The sequence below is a fragment of the Phalacrocorax carbo genome, chromosome 15, assembly GCF_963921805.1.
Source record: "Phalacrocorax carbo chromosome 15, bPhaCar2.1, whole genome shotgun sequence".
In the NCBI taxonomy this organism is placed as follows: Eukaryota; Metazoa; Chordata; class Aves; order Suliformes; family Phalacrocoracidae; genus Phalacrocorax; species Phalacrocorax carbo.
The window spans coordinates 10,498,155-10,519,095 of NC_087527.1; the positions used below are offsets into that span (position 1 = coordinate 10,498,155).

General features: G+C 37.6%; 1 protein-coding gene across 1 annotated transcript in view; it reads left to right on the forward strand.

The window, feature by feature from the left end:
- Nucleotides 1–2,055: 2,055 nt before the first annotated feature.
- Nucleotides 2,056–20,941, forward strand: part of DNAH10 (dynein axonemal heavy chain 10) — a 55,291-nt gene continuing 36,405 nt past the window's right edge. Inside the window, exons 1-26 of the mRNA XM_064466291.1 lie at nucleotides 2,056–2,189; nucleotides 2,986–3,091; nucleotides 4,169–4,284; nucleotides 4,764–4,989; nucleotides 5,682–5,839; nucleotides 6,570–6,800; nucleotides 7,448–7,638; nucleotides 8,117–8,315; nucleotides 9,086–9,280; nucleotides 9,599–9,769; nucleotides 10,505–10,681; nucleotides 11,041–11,214; nucleotides 11,865–12,034; nucleotides 12,760–12,911; nucleotides 13,320–13,484; nucleotides 14,197–14,404; nucleotides 15,327–15,483; nucleotides 16,436–16,912; nucleotides 17,373–17,531; nucleotides 17,873–17,989; nucleotides 18,062–18,164; nucleotides 18,396–18,574; nucleotides 19,244–19,455; nucleotides 19,770–19,926; nucleotides 20,351–20,584; nucleotides 20,686–20,808. Of these exons, the coding sequence (XP_064322361.1) occupies nucleotides 2,097–2,189; nucleotides 2,986–3,091; nucleotides 4,169–4,284; nucleotides 4,764–4,989; nucleotides 5,682–5,839; nucleotides 6,570–6,800; nucleotides 7,448–7,638; nucleotides 8,117–8,315; nucleotides 9,086–9,280; nucleotides 9,599–9,769; nucleotides 10,505–10,681; nucleotides 11,041–11,214; nucleotides 11,865–12,034; nucleotides 12,760–12,911; nucleotides 13,320–13,484; nucleotides 14,197–14,404; nucleotides 15,327–15,483; nucleotides 16,436–16,912; nucleotides 17,373–17,531; nucleotides 17,873–17,989; nucleotides 18,062–18,164; nucleotides 18,396–18,574; nucleotides 19,244–19,455; nucleotides 19,770–19,926; nucleotides 20,351–20,584; nucleotides 20,686–20,808 (4,650 nt within the window). The 5' untranslated portion in view covers nucleotides 2,056–2,096. The remainder of the gene's footprint in view (nucleotides 2,190–2,985; nucleotides 3,092–4,168; nucleotides 4,285–4,763; nucleotides 4,990–5,681; nucleotides 5,840–6,569; nucleotides 6,801–7,447; nucleotides 7,639–8,116; nucleotides 8,316–9,085; nucleotides 9,281–9,598; nucleotides 9,770–10,504; nucleotides 10,682–11,040; nucleotides 11,215–11,864; nucleotides 12,035–12,759; nucleotides 12,912–13,319; nucleotides 13,485–14,196; nucleotides 14,405–15,326; nucleotides 15,484–16,435; nucleotides 16,913–17,372; nucleotides 17,532–17,872; nucleotides 17,990–18,061; nucleotides 18,165–18,395; nucleotides 18,575–19,243; nucleotides 19,456–19,769; nucleotides 19,927–20,350; nucleotides 20,585–20,685; nucleotides 20,809–20,941) is intronic.

Consider the following 20,941-nt stretch of genomic DNA (forward strand, 5'->3'; position numbering starts at 1 on the left):
TGCAAGCCACACACCATGGGGCCTAAATGTGACTAGCTAACATGGCTCTCTTAAGCAGATCTAGCAGTATCTGTAACACCGACAGATTCTTTCCCTGGAAAGATGATCTGATTTTGTGGGTAGTGTGCAGTGTGGCTAACTAATGTTTTCTTAAGAGCTTCTGCCTCAGGATGCTCCTTTGAAAGAAACCTATTCTAGTTTGGCTCTTTAATCTTTTCCAAACAGATGGGAAGAAAGAGACTGACTGAGATGAACAAAATCAACCCACAAACACAGATCTTCCATCCAGTCTTTGTGACATCTTTTACTGGGTTTATAATTTCAGATTTTTAGAGGTTAATTTTATTAAAATAGAACAAGTATGTTTCCTTACATAGGAATGAATTAATCCCCCTGGTCTTAAGAGTTGCAAGCTCTTCTTATTCTGATAGAGTTTATTGAGGGTAGCGGTGGTCCTGTAAAGAGCTGAGACTGGTCCAGTACTTAACCACAGTATTGCAGAGAAGCCTTTCACAAAAAGTTGGAAAAAAATAAAAGTGATAGAAAGGGTGTCAGAAGAGAGTGATGATTTTCCATGGTTCAGAGATTCTCTTCTCTGCTGTAAGTACCTGCATAACTCCCACAAGCTTCTGAAACCATTACTTGCAGAAGCAAAGAGTCAGGGCCTGGTATTTTATAGCCATAAAAGAATTTTGTTCATACTGTGCAAGAAAGATAGGACCACGAAAGTTAAGTGCTGAAGCCTGGTGTGGGTGTAAGTAACTAAAGGAATGATGCAGTTCAACCTCTCACTCTGCACCTCTGATTGGAGGCAGCTGCAATACTGCAAGCTAATGCTCAAGAGCAGTAAGACATTTTATGCTTGATAATAATTTCAGCACAAAAAGGGGCATGAGCTTTTCAGCTGGGGATGCAGCTACGCCTTTTACACTTCTTTTAAGTGTCAAGAAGCCTGTGCTCTAAGGGGAAGAAGCATAGAATCATTAAGGTTGGAAAAGATTTCTAAGATCATCAAGTCCAACCGTCAACCCAACGCCCCCAGGCCTCCTAAACCATGTACCAGAGTGCCATGTCTACATGTTTTTTGAACACCTCCAGGGATGGTGACTCCACCACCTCTCTGGGTGGCCTGTGCCAGGGCCTGACCACTCTTTCAATGAAGACATTTTCCCTAATATCCAATCTAAACCTCCCCTGGCACAGCTTGAGGCCATTTCCTCTTGTCCTATCACTTGTTACTTGGGAGAAGGGACCAACTCCCACCACACTACAGCCTACTTTCAGGTAGTTGTAGAGAACCATAAGGTCTCTGCTCAGCCTCCTCCAGACTAAACAAACCCAGCTCCCTCAGCCGCTCCCCATCACACCTGCTTTCCAGACCCTTCCCCAGCTTTGCTGCCCTTCTCTGGAGAAGCTCAAGCACCTCAATGTCCTTTTTGTCACGAGGGGCCCAAAACTGAACCCAGGATTTGAGGTGTGGCCTCACCAGTGCTGAGTACAGAGGGAGAAAAAAGACCTGGCACACCTTCTGAAAGACAATATAAAATGAAATTTGAAATTCTTGGCTGGCCCTGGAATTCATGCTGCTGTTCCTGTGTTACAGTGTCTTCACCATCACTTCTTGGGCATGTCAGAACTATAAACATTTTCCACATCATAGGTCTGGCATGACAAAACTCTTAATTGTTTGCATTTCCTTTTACAAAGTGGTTTCACTTGAAAGGTGTTAAACTACTTGTCTCGTCATAAAAGATCGACTGCATGGGAAAATGCTGGTAAGGATATTTGAAATAAAGCCCAGTTACCTGTGTAACGCAGTGTAGTCACTTGCACATTTGGAGTCAGTTCTTCAGCAATAGTGCTGTCCGATGGGAAAACGTATGATTAACACCAAATTTTGTTGATGGCTGATTGTTGAAATGTGATGCTGAAGATGGAAGAAAACGCTCAGTCATTTAGTTTGAGAAGAAAATTGGAAGGAGCCATCTTATATGCATGGAATACCTGTTTTTTATTGAGTTCTCTTGTATTATTCTTTCTTAGGGATGACTCGGGAAAGCAATACATCCTCTCTGCAATCTGCAGATAATGAAAACATGTCAGGTCACCTATCAGCTCTCTCTAGTGGGTCTGAATTGAGTAAACTGGAGCAAAGATTTACAGTTGACAGTACAGAATGCACACTGCCAGTAAGTCTGTTGTATTTCACTCTGTTCTCTTGTGGATATGAAGATGCTGGCTTTCTGATGCAAATGTTTCAGTGAAACCAGTAGGCAAATTAAGGGGGTAATCAGAGCAGAACAGAACATTTTACAAGGACAGGAATTTCCATTCAAAACCAGTAGCCTGTGGTGTCTGCCACAGCCTCTCACATTGACTGACAAGACATTGCAAAGGTAATTTACTTGGCAAAACACTATGATTTTTGGTGAGGAAATGCATCTGTGAGCTACTCAGGTACCACATTAGCTATTCATGGAGTTGCGTGTAAAAGAAAAATTGCAGTTAGAATGATTGCTAGATAAAGACACCATGGGAGGAGCAGGTAAGGAACGGTGAACAAAGGCCTTTGTACCTCAAGTCCTTTACCTAATTAGATGGTCAGGATGGAACCTGGGGTTTCTAACTAAACTTGGTCTATGACTGAGATGCAGGTGGAAGGGGAGTAGGTGATAGCACATTCTCAGAATGGTGGGGGGCAGGCATTTAAGTGCTTTCTGGTTTCTTATATTTCAAGCACTAATGCTTTTAGTCCTGTTGGTCTAGACATCAACATTGTTTCCAAAGCTGATGACTTTTACTGATAGCTGAGTAATTTTTTAACATTTCATTTATGTTAATGTTTTACTTGGACAGCAATGTGAAGATAATGGTATTAAACTAATGATTCTGTCCTATTGCTCACAGCAGGCAAACATTTTCTTGCTGTAAAAAATGTGGCCACAAACAGTAATAGTTATACTTCCTTTCTATCTTCCGTTTCAGCTACAAGAACAGAAAGTTGACAAAGTGTGTTTCTATGTGGCTCTTGATGAAATTCCTGAAGAATTTGTGTCAGATTTTACTGTATATTTTCTGAAAGACACCAAAGGTATGTACCCTGGATAACTGCAGGCTCAGTGTTTTCAGTGTTTGCATCAACCAGTACTTCACACTGAGAAAAGGTGATAGTGGCTGGGATTCAGAATAGTGCATATCCATCTTAATTAACTGGGTATGAGTACTCTCAGCGTAGAACCAGGAATCAGGAATGCTTTTCTTATTAAATTTATGGAAAGTTACATATCTTCCACATTTTACCAGCAAGGATGAAGCTTTCATGCTGCACTCAGAGTATCTAGGAAGATTTAATTACTACCACTGCTAGAACTGTGTAAAGCGTTTTGAGGATGAGGAGCTGTATGTAAAAGCTAGAATATAAGGTGGTGATAAGCACAACTGGGATATCAGGCTTCCTGTTCTGATACACAACAGCAGCATGTTTCATTCTGATAGTTCACACTTCTATCATAAAACCAATGACAATAGTTACTCCAGCATCTGGAGTAGCTCTGGTTCTGGTCGTAATCAGACCTCAGTGTCTAGCTCTAGCCTCATAGGAAACAGCTTTTACACTAAAGCGAACAGGTATTTCCACACCTCTGTGCAGGAACTATCAACAGTACATTAACTCTACTTTAGTGCCAGAGACTGGCCCCAGCATAAAGATTTACGTGAGCTCACCAAGCAGCAACATGCATGGCTTGAAGCTACAAAGTGTTTTGTATGTGTCTATTTCAGTTTTTTTTTAGAAACAGGACATTTGAGAAAGGAAAGAAAACTGTGATAATGTATTTGGTCATTTATGGCAGTTCTGTGCAAGATTTTCCTGGTCTGTCTGTAGAATAGGAGTTCAAATTAAGGCCACTGTTTTATTTGAACAGAAAACCGTTTTGTAACTATAAGGCTGGATTGTAAAGACTTAGAGTCAGGTGATGACACTTAAGTCTTTTTCTGCCCTTTCTGAAAAAGCATCTGCACTATTAAAACCAGCATTAGTTTTGAAAGTGACTTGCGTCAAGCCTAGTTTATTACAAACACTGTTTTATTGGAGTTTTAACTTATTATGGAAAGGACTTTATGCTTTCTGTATGAAATAATTTATGCTAATTGTTTGTATGCTGTTTAGGAAGAGTTACTGAACCAAATGACCTGACTGAAGCTAATGAGGTTCTTCCTAAAGTGATAAAGTTTGGTGTACTGACCAATGATACTCTTTTGATGCTAAAGAATGCCATCTCACAGGTAAATGTGTTACAGCTTTTATACATGGAATCTCGAGTGTTTCCGTGAGTGATTTGCCTATTTAGTGTTCTGCTGACCGTATGGACTATGCATAAGAAATACTAATATTTAATGAGTGACCTTCACATGCCAAAATGAAGTTTTTGTTAAACCTTATTTGATATTTTGTTTCCCAAATTTTTGTAAAGATGTGGAGACGGACATTATTTCATGGCCCTATATAAGAAACATTTAGGAGTGTAACACTTTATTTTTGTGCTGATAGACTTTTGTAAAAGCATGCTGGAACTGTTCCCCTGCAGAACTTGAGGCAGAGCGAATGATGCTAAAGAGGTAAAACGGAAGGAGATGCTCTTCTTTAATTTAAGAAATTAAATTTTAGGACAATATATCCAGTGCTTAATTGCTAGTAAGATGACTTTTATTGTTTTCTTTTTCAATATGAACCATCTAATCTGTGGTACCTGTTTGAATTACAGGTGTGTTCACCTGCTGTCTCCTGTAGTCAGCAGCAGACCGAGGAAACTTCCTTTCATCCAGATACTGAAAACACAGATTCTGAAAAAAGGAATTCATCTGAGTCTGAGCTTGCAGAAAAGATAGAACAGCCTGTGGAATACTTGGATACTCTGATAAGGAATGAGATTCAAATGAGCAGGCAAAAATTCTTAAGTGTTACTCAGCAGACTATGCAACAAACTGAAGGCGAGTGTTCTGCCTGTGCCAGCACTGCGGTGTTTAGAGTACATGACAGTAGAAAGAGGTTCACCTAGGAATGGCTTTACATAGAATAACAAATACATAATGTTTCTGGGGAAGCTCCAGACCTGATCAAAGTTTCTCTTTGCTGGTAACAGTAGTATTTTTATTGCCCTGAAGCATAGCAGGGTGTATGGAGAAATGGATTAAGTCAGTGATCAGAGAATAGTAAGTAAGAATAGGAGAGAGGGCAAACATGCCTCGTTGCTTACCAATATTCAGGAGACTTGAGGCTGTAGCAGGGTGTAGAGAGGGATAGACTAAACGAGACTTTCATGTGTTGTTTAGCATCCCTTCTCTGACAGGGGCTACTGTCATGCTATTAAGGAGAGCGTAGGCGCCTGCAATAGGCAGATTGATAATCTTCAGCAAAGCCCTAATCCTAATTCTTAATAGTGATTGGGTTAAGACTTGAAAGTTGAGGGCTTTTGATTTATTTCTAGGAATATCTTTGTTTGCAGTGTTAACTGTCAAGCAACTGGATGTATTCTGCTGTATTCTCAAATAGGCAGAGCAGGTGGTATGTTACCTATCCTAAGTAGCTAACAAGATGGAAGGCAGAAGCCATTTCAGTGATGTTACTTTACCAGTGCTGATGGAACAAGACAGTTAATTCTATGTGCCTTTTCTTCCAATAGGAGATATTAAACTGGAGATGCCAACTATAAATCTAGATGGAGAAGTGGCTGTTCTTGCCACAATTCCAGAAGTGGTTGAAGCTCTGGAAAGTTGTGCAATGACCTGGTGGAAATTAATATCCACAGCTCTAGAGGAACAACTGAAAAAGGTTCCAGAGGTAATGTTGCCTATAACATAAGCTTCTTTTCTTCCCAGAGACATTACTTCATTTCCCCACAAGAATCTCTTTGAATGGTTTGTGCTCATTTTTAATCCATCTTCATGTTTGATTGTTGAAAACCATTTACTAATTGATGTAAAGTAGAGCAAAATTAGTCAGGAACTGTATGACCCTGGGAAATAGAATATAAATAGAATATAAAGTAACTCACTGCAGATCCTACCCACACAGGATAACAGTGGAAAACTAAGGCACTTCTGTAATCTGCACTTTTCTAAAGACCCATGAAATATTAAAAGCTACAGTGATTATTTTTTTCTTTTCAAATAGATTACTATATTTTTGCTTGGAAAAAAGTCATCTCTCTCAAACAAAAAAAATTCCAATGGTAAGGTTCTGATTCTGCAAACACACATATGTCAAATACCATAAAACATACTGAGGAATTTCATGTCTACAGAGTTACTTGTGCATAAGCTTTTGCAAGCATGGACTCTCCAGCTCCAGTTCAGGGATATACTCCCTACGCGCAGTTCCCTTCAGTGTGTGTAAAACTCTCTTGATTTCAAGGATCTTCTGTCTGTGTTTTTTGCATGGTTGAACCATATCAGGTTTTTCTGAGCATACAACATATGGAAAAGAAGGAACAAATACATTCCTTGTTATAGGTTTTCACTCTTGCATAACAGTGATATAGAGTTTTTATTTTATTCCACATTACTTGTAGGGTAATGGTCCACTTGCAGAAGTTGACTTCTGGCGTGAAAGTAATGATACTTTAAGTGCTCTTACTGAACAGACAAAGCTTCCAGATGTGCAAAAAGTCTTGGAAATATTACAGAAAGCTGAATCTGAGCATATTGGGGATTTACAGCTAGTCTTAAGTGACCTCCGAAAACATAATGAGGAAGCTCTAGATAATGTTAAGTTTCTTTCAACTCTTGAACGCTATTTGAAGGTATGTATCCTTAAGAAAAGTTTGTGAAGTTTTAATGTGAGTTTGGTTTCTCTGTTGATATAATCACCTCTTGCTTATTTTTTACTTTTTATCAGGAATAAAGATATAATCTAGCTTTTTTATATTTAATAAAAAAAGGGCTTGCTTATTTTATTTGAGATACAGTTGCTCTAATACTTGAAAGCAGAAGCCCAGAGCTGTGAACAGCTTGGTTTGTAAATCACAGCCTTGGGAGAATTTGATAGCATAGCTGAATTGGGGAAAACAAAGATTTCTCTGTTCCATTTTTGAGGTAGCTTCTATCACTGATGACAGCTGATGTCTCAATTTTTAAGTTTTATTGAAGATCATCCAAATATCCAAATAAAGAGTTGAGCCAGAACTGGTCTTGTGACATCTTTTGCAGAAAAGAGGGTATTAATGAGACAGGACCTAAAAATCATTTGGAGCAACAGATGCAGATTTGCACATCCTTAACCATGTGTGTTCCTTAGGGACCAGGGTGATTCCTTGACTGGGATATTTATTTAATAATGTCACAGACTTTCTTAACTTCAGGTATCTATAGAGTAAATATTGGTTTATTGAATATATATCTGTATATTTTAATGACATCTTATTCACAATATTTACAATACATTTAATAGAATTTAACATATGGCACTGAGTTTAATGTTGTCTTGGAAACAATTCCTTCACTGATGAATGCCCTGAGAATGGTATGGGTTATCTCACGGCATTACAACAAGGATGAACGGATGGTACCCCTCATGGAACGAATTGCATGGGAAATTTCAACAAGAGTGTACAAAGTTGTGGATTTACACACACTGTTTAAGTAAGTACTGTATTCCTGTTTAACTAGGCTGTATTTATTAAAAGCTTTGCTTGATTTACACAAAGTGCAGTAGGTAACACTTTCGTTCAATAGGTTTCAGTGTTTTTCACTATCCCAAGTTGTATTAGAAGGTCAATTAAAAGTAAATTTATCTTGTAATTTTCATCAATTACTGAATCAGCCGTGAAGAAATAGGTGCTTGTCCTATTCTGTCTCCAAAGGACATAAATCAATAAAACCAATAAAATTATAGTGGTAAAAAAGTGGCATAAATATAATAAAAATCAGTCCTGAAATAATATCTAATTTCAAAATCAGTCACATCATTGAAAATTAAGACCTCACAGTTATAAATTTTGACTAGATCTTGTATAATTAGAAGCTGCTAAACAAGGGTATATTAATTCAGTTGAGATATCATTTTTTATCTGTAGTTTTTCTATCTATAGTATCTTAACTGTTTTGATTTGATTAATAGAGAAGATAGAGCTGCTGCAAAAAAGAAAGTAGCAGAAGCCAAAAGCACTCTTGAACAATGGAAGAAATATTATTTTGTTGTCCGTGCCCAAATCGAAGCATCGGGAAGAGAGCAACACTGGGAATTTGACCGAAAATGTTTATTTGAGAAAACGGATTATATGGCTTCAGTCTGTCAAGATCTGTATGATGTGTTGCAGGTAGTAAAATACACAATAAACAAAGGGATTGTGTGATCAGTGTCTTATTCTGTAGAGGAGATTCTTTTGTATCATAGTTGTTGAAATGTTAACAGCCTTTAGTTTTGTGAGTGGTTTTGTGTTTAAGACCTGAGCAGTGCCTTTGATTCCAGCAAACCTGCACTTAATGCTTGAGACAAAATAACTCTTCTCAAGGTACTGGTTGAGCAAAGCTATTACTGTGTACATCGCTGTTATGAACATACAGACTTTTAACAACTGTTTCACAGATTTGCAGTTTTCATGGGTTGCTAGCTTAATGATATAATTTTAGATAAAATAACCATTTAAGTATACTATAATATAAAATTTGACCATATTTGAATCAGTATATCAATTGCAGGATAACATATGAATGGAGAGGTGCTATGTTTAGGCTTATTTAAGTAAGTGTAACTAGCAATATTAGTGGTCCATCAATGGTCAGATGCTATAGAGTATGTATGTAAAAACTGTGTATGTGAAAAGTGGAATTAGGAGGAGTAATAACTGAGTGTTATCTGTTTTAACAACTGAAATGTTGGGCCCATAAAGTGTTTTGGGCTTTTTCCCCCATAAATCTACTTAGTGTCTTTTATAGAAGTATATGAAATGTAAATCACAGCATGAATTGATCATTCTCTGAGCTGTTTTTATTTTTTAAAGGCAATAATATCAGAAAGATGTGTTAAATGGCAGAAAAAAACCCCATTAAAAATAAAGCGTTCTGGTATGTTCTTCTGAATTCACAGACCACTGAAGAGTTTTACAATATATTTGGTCCTGATCTGAAAGCTGTCACAGGGGATCCAAAACATATTGATGAGCTACTGAGAGGAGTAAATGGACTAACTAGTCCTATGGAAGAACTGACTTTTGACCCTTTTAGCATCAAAAGTGCGCATGACTGGAAATTAATTGTGGAAGAATTTAAAGAAGAAGTTTCAGTAAGTACCACATACTGTGATCCCCCCCTGCCATTTCTTTCTATATACTAATTCCTTCTAGAATATCAACATTTTAATTTAGAGAAAATGTAAATTTGCAAAAGAAAAGAATGTATGAATAAATATGTAAATTAATCAATTAACATTAATTTCCTGCAGCATGCTGGAAAGCCATCAGTTTGTTAGCAATTTATAAGACAAAGATTAGTAAAAATATGCTTGACCACTATTGTAAAAAAGTATTTTCATTTTGCCTTCCTTTCTTGGTTTTACAAGATGAATCTCTAAGTGATAGGATTTCTTGGCTTTCTTCCTTAGGTTATTGAAGAAAAGACAAAAAACTTTATTGATGAATCTTTTAAGACCCTTCGATCAGCAGAAACTGCATTTGACATGCTGTTAAACTTCAAACACATCCGCTCTCGTGAAACCATTAATAAGCAGATGATGATGAAGTTCAGTGATATTTTGGACCAATACTGTAAAGAGGTATTTAATTTAAGGGCTTCTTATGTAGTACCTGAAGCTCTTTACCAAGTGAAAATCATAAATCTGTGTACATGTCCAAATACCTGTGTGATTTACTGTCTGAAAGACAGACAAGTTTTACAAAATAAACATAATAATTTATCTCACTTTTTGGGAGCCTATTGGAGAAATAGTGTGGTTAATTTGCTGAAATGGATGTGCATGTCTGTACATGTGTGGCACTGTCTGGGAACCGAAAGGTGTTTGCATGCACTCTGAATGCAACAAGGCTTATGGCTATTCCTCTACCTTGTGAACAGCGGTTGCCCTTCCTGAAAAAATACATCTTTCATACCCTATGGCTTTCTTGTGATGAACAAGTTCATGGTATGACCAACAGGTGTCAGAGATCAACCGTGAAGGCAGAAAAAACCTCTGACATGTTGAAGCTTGTATGTTGGAAAGGTTTTCATGTCATGGCATTTTTCTTGATATTTCAAAGAACAGTGGGTTTAATGATAAAACGTAGTCTTACAGAAAACACTGCCACAATAGCAGTTCCACATGATATAGAAAGGAAGATGTTCTCTGTAATGCAATTAATACAAACAAGAGATGAATGGAAAAAAAAAAAAGAATTGCTTTTATCCTGCTGCTGGAATTAGCTTCAGAGCTTTTGCTGTGTACCAGGTTAGACACTGACCACAGGCAAGCAAGTGAAGAAATTATTCTTTGCCGTATTTCATTCTCTTCTAGGTCGAAAATGTTAAGCAAATCTTTGTTCAGAACCTTAAGGATCCACCTTTGTACAAGAATCATCCTCCAGTGGCTGGAGCAATATACTGGTCCCGGTCTCTCTTCCATCGGATCAAACACACTATTGTTCGATTTCAAGAAGTAGAGGAGTTGCTTACTAGTGAACGTGGGAAGGAAGTATGTTAGTTCTTTTGATATTTAATGAAGGAAGAAATATTTTCTTCATAATTTTCTTCTAAAGATGTGGAAATGCTTTTACGTGAGGTGAAGTTCCAAGAATGTCTTTGCACACAACAAGCCATGTTAGACGTGAAAAGTTGATTGGGACCTTCCCACTGTTCCCTGGAAAGACAGTGACAGAATCCATGACAAAATTCAAGAGCCTGAATTCTCTATCACTGGCATTAATTACAAGGCACTACTTGCCCTCTCATCTAATAAAAACTAGAAATCGTATTAAGACAGCGTATTAAGACAGGTTAGTTGAACGTTTCTCATGGTCTTCAAACTGAGTTATACAAAATTTTTCTTTCTAGGTAAAACAAATATATCTTCAAGTGGCCAAGAGGATGAAAGAGTATGAAGATCAAAAATACAATCAGTGGAGAGATGGGACAGAACAGATACTCCCACTGTTACTGAAAAATACTCTGCTGACTGTCATCGCTGGTGGGGCTGTAACCCATGTTAATGAGGAGACTTTTGAGCAGGTGAGATATAGGAAGATAGTATACCAGACTTCTCTGTGGGGAAGAACTGAAACTTATCTAATGGTCAGTGAGATTTTTCTAAGAATATTTTAAATACAGTTTTTGGAAGGAAAATTTCAGAAGTTCTGAGCTCAGAATTCTTTGTGGCCCTTTGTAAGACATAGCTGCTGAATGACCTGGCAAATCTTCTGTGTTCATAGTTTCTCTATATGATCTTCTGTGCTGTAATTCCTGTTAATTTTTTTGTTTTGGTGCACCATCTTTGGGATGGTGCAACAAAACTTGGACTGAAGTTTGGTAGAGGTAGGTTCCCAGCAGAGATGGTGCAGAATCCTATTCTAGCTAAAATTTGTCTGACTATGAACTTCCACTGGGATTTCTGTTGCAACTGGTTGCAGCAGTATGTAAACAGAGGTGATTTGGTTTGTTCCTTGTAATGAGCTTTAACCAAAGAAGTAGTTGAGTGTAATTTCTGAAAGTAGAATGCTGAGGTTGCTATTGAATTTTAAAGGCATTTCCACAAGCTCTGACTGTCAGCCATTCTGTCTTTTACCTACTGTCTTATCAAATGTCTCCAGGAGCTAACCTTTTCCTTGCCTTGTAACGGTTTGGTGTTCCTCTCCATTCTGCTGGTCTTTCTTGTTTTGTAGAGCTCTGTAACAGAGGAGTCTGTTACCACGAAGAAAAGTGTCCACTTCATAGTGAATTTTTCTCCCATACTCCAAGAGATTATCATTGAAACAAAGTACATGGAACAACTAGGGTTTCCAGTCCCAGAAATAGCAAGATATGTGGCATTACAGGAAGACAAATATCTTAGGTAAGGCTGTAACAGAATATCTGCTCCCATACAGACTTATGGCAGTGTTTTAGGTGATTTCACTACAGACCAGAATGGTCCCAGTGGCATGAAATCTTGGAAATATGAGAGCTCTTAGTGACTTTTTTTTAAGGGTAAAATTACTAATGGCTATGTTGCACTAATATGCTTTTCTCTGGTGCTGTCTGTATCCCTGTAGGACTATGTCATACAAATTAACATCTTGTCAAATCCGAGGAAAAAAAAAAAAGCTAAGTAATTTGTTTAGCAATGAATTGTTAGTGCCATTTAGATTTCAACTCACATTTAAACTCACTGCTACTTTTTTCTTGTGCAGCTTTGGATAAGTCACTTTTGCCCAAATTATCCCAGGCATTTAGCACACAGGTATGCCGTTAAGAGCCCTGACTGGATTTTAAAATTCACCTGTTGAGTTCGCTTCTGTGCTTCATATTGAGGTTGTCTTAAAAACTTTTTCTGACTCAGGGTGGGAGAGGTTGGTCTAGCTACTATTGGAGATATATGAACATTTTCTTTTGTTTTCAATAGGAAATGAACTGCATTTATAATCAATACATATTCAGTGGTTATTTCAGCAAATTTTGTGGAAGTCTGAACAGAATGATGGACGTGATCTGCTCTTTGATCTGAGTTCAGAGCTGTATTTCCAGAAAATCATAATTGCTATGTGTTGTTGTTGTTGTTGTGTTTCTTACACTCATTAGCTATACAAATGGATTGAAAAACATGCTGGATCACTATCACAAATTAATGGCAACACTGAATGAAGCAGAAACCGAACTTCTTGATGACCATATTCAAGAACTCTGGAGACTATTCAAATCAGGGCACAGAAGACTCAGCTGGAACTCCTTAGGTAATGGAGATACTGTTTTAAAATGGCCTTAGATACTGATTTTCAGTTAAAAAATCTTTTCAGTTCTGCACTCTATTTTTTATGTCATATGACAGCAATATATCCCTAAATGGTACATCCTATTGCCATAGTCAGAGTCTGAATAGTAGGTTAGACAGACTCTGATCCAGGAAGGTACTTCTTTTGTTTTTATTGTATTTAAAACACTGAGTGGAAATGGATAGAGACCCTTAGATAACAGCTGTAAGGGAGCTAGATGAAGGATTAGGTGAGAAATCATCTAATCTAACTTTCTGCAGAGCATCAGTTTGTTCTCAGAATAAAACACATCTGGTTGTGGCAATTCTGATGTATTGGTGAAATACTTGTTAAAAGAAAAAAACCCAAATGGTTGTGATCTATTTCAAGGTATTGGTGACTTTATTGTCCGATGTACACAAGCCATCAGGAAGTTTGAATCACTTGTCCATCAGATTCATAATTATTCTGAAGACATAAGCAACAAACTTCTGTTCATAGAATCAACAAATCTCTTCAAGTTTCCTCTTTCAAAAAATGGTGATGAACTTCCTAGTAAGTCTTTATATTTTCATTTCTAAGCTCTGTGATGTTTTACTTTGCTCTGTCTGCTACTTTGCATTTTTAGTTACTAACTAAATCTCTAGCTAATTAGAGCAACCCTTTTAATTGTTACCTAAACCAGTTACAGTAGTGTTTCATGGTGTAACAGAGGAAGTACAAGCAGAGCTTCAGTATCCTAAAGCTGATGGTGTCAATGAGAGAAACATAAAGTTGAGTATACAAGTAGATCATTTGACTTGTGTCTACCTGGCTTTTGATCACTTTCCCCCTAGCTTTCCCTTGATTTCCTTATCCTTCTTGTATGCAGTAGTGTAGCCTTAGAGCTGCAATCTGCATGGAGTGTCAGCTGCCTTCTGGGCCATCTGAACTGAACTGGTTTCCTCAGATGGAAATGGCAGTGAGGTGATTGTCTCCCAGGTCTCCCTGTCACTTACGTGAGTGGGTGGTGGACCAAATTTCTTCCGATGCTTTGTAAGTCTGAAAAAGGTTACTTTCACATCTAATGCTTGATATTATATAATTGAATTCATATAAAATCAGAGGGCTGAAATATTAGTAAATTAAGCGTTAATATTTGAAGATCTTTTTTATCCATATACAAGATCAATTTCATGTTCACAAATAAAGCCTGGCTAATTATTCCAGTATGCAAGTCTGTTAGGCCTTCTGCAGCTAATAATGCTATTTTTTGTATCTTTTGCAGCAGTGAAAGACTTTTTTGAGTATGTTAAGTGTGAAAGAGCAAAAGATGTGGCACACATGGTTAGAAAGTATACTGCCATTCCACAATTGCTAATAAAAGTGGAAGGACGAGTTGCCAACACAAAGAGTGGAAAATCTTCAAAATTAACTTCCTATTATGCATACTGGGAAAATAGGATTTATCAGGTGTTGACACAGTTAATTTTGAAGTAAGTAAATTGTTTGTTTTAATGGATTTTCAGTCTTTCATCTTCGGGTCTCTCTGGATCTGTTGATCAGTATGTATACTGACATTCTGCTTGAACACCTCAGTGATTTGAAGTTTGAGACAGATTTATGTCTGTACTGGATTTTTCCTGTGAAGAATGGAGAGCTGATAAGGACAGGAGAAACCCAAATTCTGAGAAAATGGATGTTGGCATGTTGTTAGCAGAAGAGGGAAATAAGATACACTTTCTGCAGTGTGTGTGGTTGCATATCCCTGGTTTATTTTTAAAATTAAGGTTTTGATTTACTGAAGAATACAAGTTTGAGAACTTGGTGTCTGGGTGCCAGATGCAACCCTGTAATGTTGGGGACACCAGTACAAGAACAGAGGTTTGATGGATTTTGCTTTACCTGTTCTGCAGCAGCTGGGGCAATGAGGTTTCTCTAGCAAAATATTGTAAAGGCTTGTAATATAAGCAAGATATTATTACGATAGAGCATTGCAGGGTTGTAAAAACTTACACCCCACCTCTTCTTCTCATGATCCATGTCTTTGTAATCTGGTCCATGTTTAGCTGACTTAATTTGTCTTTTTTGGCTGGACCCTTGCAATGAAATTGACCATAGTTTCAGGGTCCTTTTGCACTAGGCTATCCCCATTCATTTCTTCCAATATCTTCTTTTAGCTAGCCAAGCTTTTGCATTAGATCAGTATTAGTGGGACAATTTTGCTCTGATACACATCAGTGTTTCCAGCTGAAATTGGTGGTAACTGACTTCAGATAGATGTGCTTACATATCTAAGCTCATACCTGATAATTGCAGTCTCTATTGGGCATTTCCGGGCGGGCGGGGGTGGGGGTGGGGGCGGGGCTGTAGCACCTGGTTAGTACTATCTTTGACATGATTTTTTTACTTTCCCAGGAATTTGCAGACTTTTAATGCAGCTGTTCTTGCAAATGTGCCACTGTTCCAAACAGAAGCTGTTTTATCTGTTCCCGAGATAATCTTGCAACCTAATGCCAGTGAGATTGACAAAATGACTGTACAATGTATCCGAGACTGTGTTGAGGTCACTAAGGTGATTTTTGATGTTTACCTGTTGCCAGAGTTTGCTTGTGATTATAATAAATTAATCTTGCTTTATGTTTGAGCAAGCATAAATGTCAAAGGGAAAACTCATATCGCTTTATCTTGAAATCAAAATAGCCAGTACATTGTTCTAATTTTACAAGACTGTCCAAATTTTACAAATGGATGACAAAGGAAAAAAATTGCCATAAAGCTTCATGCAATTTCTACTCAGGCAAAATTACTTGTTACTTTTTATCAGTTTTGCCAGTGTAAGAACATGACTTTGTTCTATAAGTCAGCATATATCAGAAGGAAATGCTTTTCAGATTGCACTGCAGATGTTGCTTTCTAATACATTAATAAGCTGGTGGAATAAGGAATGTGAGTAGCCTTCTCTATATTACGGCTTTCTTCAAAAGCAGCAGAAAAACAATTCAGAAAATGTTGGGAGAAGGGCATTGAGGACACATCTAGGACAGCAGGTTTACAGCAGACAAAATATCTAGCTTGCTGGCAAAGGTTTAGCAATATTTCCCTGCATAAGTGTGTTCACACTGAACTGCATTCCAGAAAAGAAGCCAAATATTGTGGCAGTGTTCCTGCCCTGTGCTGATGGAGAAATTTAGATTAAGTGTGCTTCCTGTGCTCAGATTTGCTGTTCTGATTGACTGCTGCATCCAGCCTGCTTGATCTAATACCTTTCTCTGTGTCATGCTGTATTGTTGCTCAGTGTAGATTTTAAAAGCAAACTGAGTAATGCATGGAAAGGTTCTGTTAGTATGAAATTAACTCTTAAGTTTATGGGAAAATGTCGTATCTTTTCTTGCTGTCAGAAAAACAATTGATTTGAGAAATTATTCACACCACCTCCTACATAGCTCCTAAATAATGATGAATGATTTGACTAAAATTACTCTCTACAGAGTAACTGTTTTTCAATCCTGTCTTGAAAACTCTAGCATTTTGTACGATGGATGCATGGTACATGTATTGAATGCCCTCCTCAGCATGTCGAGGAAGATGAAGTTATCACTTTCAGCTTTTACAGTGATGTCTCCCAGAACCCTCTGATAATTGAACAGGCTGTTCTCATCACTCAGAACGTCCACTTACTCCTGGCTTCTCTCAGCAAGTATTTGAACCAATGGAAGAGGTACCACCTGCTGTGGAAGCTAGACAAAGGCATAGTCATGGAGAGGTTAGCTGCAGAAAAGCCTGCTTGTATCACCTTTGATGAAGAGTTGCAATTCTATATGAAGGTAGCTCAAGAAGTGACTCAACAGCCTTTGATTAAAGATGAGCAATTTATCAGGCTTCAGCTGGCTGCTTTAGCCAACACAGTGCAGGAGAATGCTAGAGGCTGGGTGATGTCACTTGGAAAGTTGCTTAATGAGTCTGCAAGAGAGGAACTCTTCAGTCTTCAGGAGGAAATTCAGGTGGGTGTTTTTGGTTCCTGTTGTCTGATACAGCTAGCACTGAGTTGTAGGTGATGATCTGAACCATGCACCAAATTGGTTGAAACCATCTGGTGTATTCTGGTATGTCATACGTAAAGAGGTGAGCCGTCCCTCTCTGTAGCTGGGAAACAGGATAGAGTAGTAACATGAAAACCCAGGACTTCTTCACTCCTGTACTGGTGAAAGGTTCATACTGGTAATTCTGAGGTTGCTTTTAAACTGCTGCTTGCAACTTCTATTTTATTGTAGCAAAAAGGTCCCGTCTGTACTGGGGTTTACTTTTTGTTGTTGGTTTTTTGTGTGTTATATTTATCACATAGACTGAAAATGAAAATGAATCTGCATGTTATTTACTTGTGTTTTGTGTTTGAATAATAATTATAATTCTGCCTAATTACTTGTCAGTGCTGCATCTGGAAATTATTTTTTCTTTTTATAGAGCTTATCACAGAGTCTGAAGAGACCTCCAGATTCCCTGGAAGATCTCAAAATTGTCCTTGGCACAATTGCGGAGATCAAAGGCATATCCTTCAAGGTGGAACTGAAATATTTGGACATCTGGGAGAGATACCGAACTCTTGCAATGTACAATATTCCAGTAAGCGCATGTTATGCCTTGCCCCATAAAACATTTCAGATTTGAGCCAGGGGCACAAATGCCTCACATGTGAATGAATGAATAAATGTTTTCCTTTTAAGATATTTTACAGAATCGCAGTATTGTTGAGGTTAGAAGGGATGTCCAGAGATTTTCTAGTCCAAATCCCCTTCTCGAAACAGTATCTCCACTTTAAAATGGACATATTGCATGTGTTTAAGTCTGATTCAGATCACTTCAATGCCAGTTTTGTGTTTTTCAAATTTATAACATGAGCACATATTCCTCGCTTTCTTGTGACTAATTTTTTCTTGTGAGAGATGTTACTTGTTTTGTTTTAGGTAGCTAAAGAAGAGCAAGAGATGGCCAACAAGATTAGGGAAAAGTGGGAGACTCTCTTCTTTGAAGCATCAGAAGTTGATCACAACCTTGGAGGCATAAAAAGGACATTCACAAAGGTAATATTTGTAATTAATATTGAAAAAAAAACAGAAATGGAAAGGAAACTATTTAAACACTGTTCTCTTTAGATTACACAGCAACAAATTGAGGACTACAGAAAAGGGACAGAAGATTTCTTCCATAAATTCATGACCGAGGGGCCTGGCGCTGTTGGAGAAAATCTTGATAAAGGTAAATGGATTAATGTGTGTAAAGCGATGTCTTAAAAATATGACTCTTAGGACAATTCTTAAAATTTTATGTGAAACAGGAAAACTGTGCTTTCCTAATTATCATATAAACTGCCCAAGCAGGAATGTGACATTCTTAGTACTGTAAGTTCTACAGACTATATGCAAATGCTGCCTTATTTTCCATGGTCCCTGGGATTGTTTATCTAGAAAAATTCCTCTCCTTTCCCAGGATTGGAACTCATGGCCATTTTTGAAAAAGAAGTGGAAAAACTGGAAAAAATTCATCAGGAATTGGGCAGTGTTGAAAAACTTTTTGACTTGCCAGTTACAGTATATCCTGACTTAATGAAAGCACAGAATGATATGAAAGGTCTAAAGCAGATCTATGAAATTTATGAATTACAAAGAGTAAGTATTGCACGGCATATACACAGACACACGTGTGTTCATGCACGTACATACAGGAAAGGTGGGGGAGAGATGAAGAGGCTGCATTCTCCTCTACTTACTATCAACTCTGTTCTAAGCCTTTGCATGAAATAAGCTGGGACCTGCAACTGACTATCACCATGAAATGACTTTGGTGATGTTAGTACAGGACTAACAATGCCTCTATAGTAGACCAAACACTCTTATCAGAGAGGAGCAGGACTCCCTCCCCCCTAATAATTATTGGGTGGCATTTTACTGAACAAGTCTCCTGATCATTTCAGTGGAACTACTTTCGAATATAGTACGTGTACGGGTGACAATGGGTATCTCAGGCTTTAAATGATCTTAACTATTTTTTAATAAGTTTTATTTTTCTGGAATTAAAATGCCTTGTAAAGTATGCTCTTAAGAATGCTTTTCCTGTTCTCCATATTTCCTTTTGATTATTTCTTCCATAACTGGTTGTGTTTGGCTATGAATCTGCCTGGACATGAACCTGTCTCTTCCTCTGTTTGTAAAATGTTAATGCAATTACATCTGCATCCTGACTGTGGTCTCTAGGTCCTACCGCAGTGGAAAGATATTTTCTTTTGTCAGAACGAAAAGGAAGTATGCCTTTTTTCCTCCTGATAACCTTGTTCCCAGGCAGCTAAAAAGGAATGGTCTCAGACACTCTGGATAAACCTCAATGTCCAGTTTCTTCAGGAAGGAATTGAAAGATTTCTTAAAGCTCTTCGAAAGCTGCCCAAACAAGTACGCAGTATGCCAGTAGCCTTTCACTTGGAAACAAAAATGAAGGCATTTCAAGACTCCATTCCTTTGTTACTTGATTTGAAAAATGAAGCTTTAAGAGAAAGGTTTGCTTTGATTTGTTTAAATCAGTTTTCTATAGATGAAGATTTTGTTTGTTTTGTTAGAACTTTTAATTTCAGTTACTGGGGTCGTGCCATGTCCTGAAGCTTGAAACTTCACTTTCTTCTTAATGAACTTGGGTAATAGCATGCTAGGTAACTATGATGACTCAGATACGTGATGTAGTCAAAATACTAGTTCTTGTTTAAACAGTAGAGTGCTAAACATGATTTCATTGTTATATATTAAATTACAGTTGTTTTCATTTTTACTGTATCATGGTGGTTGGTACAATTGTTAATGTGTCAATTTAAAACAGGCATTGGCAAGACCTCATGGAGAGAACAGGAACAAGTTTCAAAATGACGACAGAAACATTCACTTTGGAGAATATGTTCGCTATGGAACTTCACAGACACTCAGATGTTATCAGTGAAATAGTCGGAACTGCTGTTAAGGAACTTAGCATTGAGAAGGTAGTGCAAAAAATCATAACAAAAAATCATAACAACAGTCTGTGTTTGATTTGAGATTTTTATATTGGCATGGCAGCAAGTTCGGCCATCTTCAGAGAGCTGCCATGATGTAACCAACGGCAGCTAAGATCAATGCTCTGTTAATAAGCTACCACATGGCACAGAATCCTAGCTCTCTTGGCTTTGGCAGCAGTATATTGGATTTCCGTTATTACAATAAGCAAGTTCAGGCTAGGAAAAAGGATCTAAAGAAAGATCCATTCTGTTCCTATCATGATATTTTGAAATAGACCCTTCTTTATAAACCAGAGTTAGAAAATCTGTGCAAAAAAGTTGCTGAATTAATTGATTTAATTTTTATGCTAAGATTATAGTTCTCTAGTTTTGAAGACTGAAACGTTCATCTTTTTATGGTCACATGCAGGGTGTGAAGGAAATAGCAGAAACATGGGAGCACCTGAAATTCACTGTACAGATGTACTTCAAAGGCACTGAGAAGCGAGGCCTTATTCTGGGATCTGTAGATGAAATTTTAGAGATTCTCGATGACAACAATGTCAATCTTCAGAGTGTGTTGGGCAGTCGATTTGTGGGTCCTTTCCTTTCAACTGTTCACCACTGGGAAAAAACTCTGTCATTGATTGGTGAAGTAATTGAGGTAGGGAGGAAAGTGCTGGACTAAATAATTAATGTTTATTATTTATAATCAGGCTTTTCTGTTGTAGTTTTTTTTCTTTGGTGGTAACATTTGATTCTTAGATCTGGATGGTGGTTCAGAGAAAATGGATGTACCTGGAGAGCATCTTTATTGGTGGAGATATCAGATCACAGCTTCCAGAGGAAGCCAAAATATTTGACAGCGTAGACAGGATGTTTAAAAAGGCAAGTAACTGACTTGACTTGTGATCAGCGTGATTATTTAGTGCACTTTGCTTCCAGTCCGTAGTTAGCTGTAGTCTTCTGTGTCATTTGTAACACTGGAAATGGTATGTTATAATGAATTGAATATGAAATT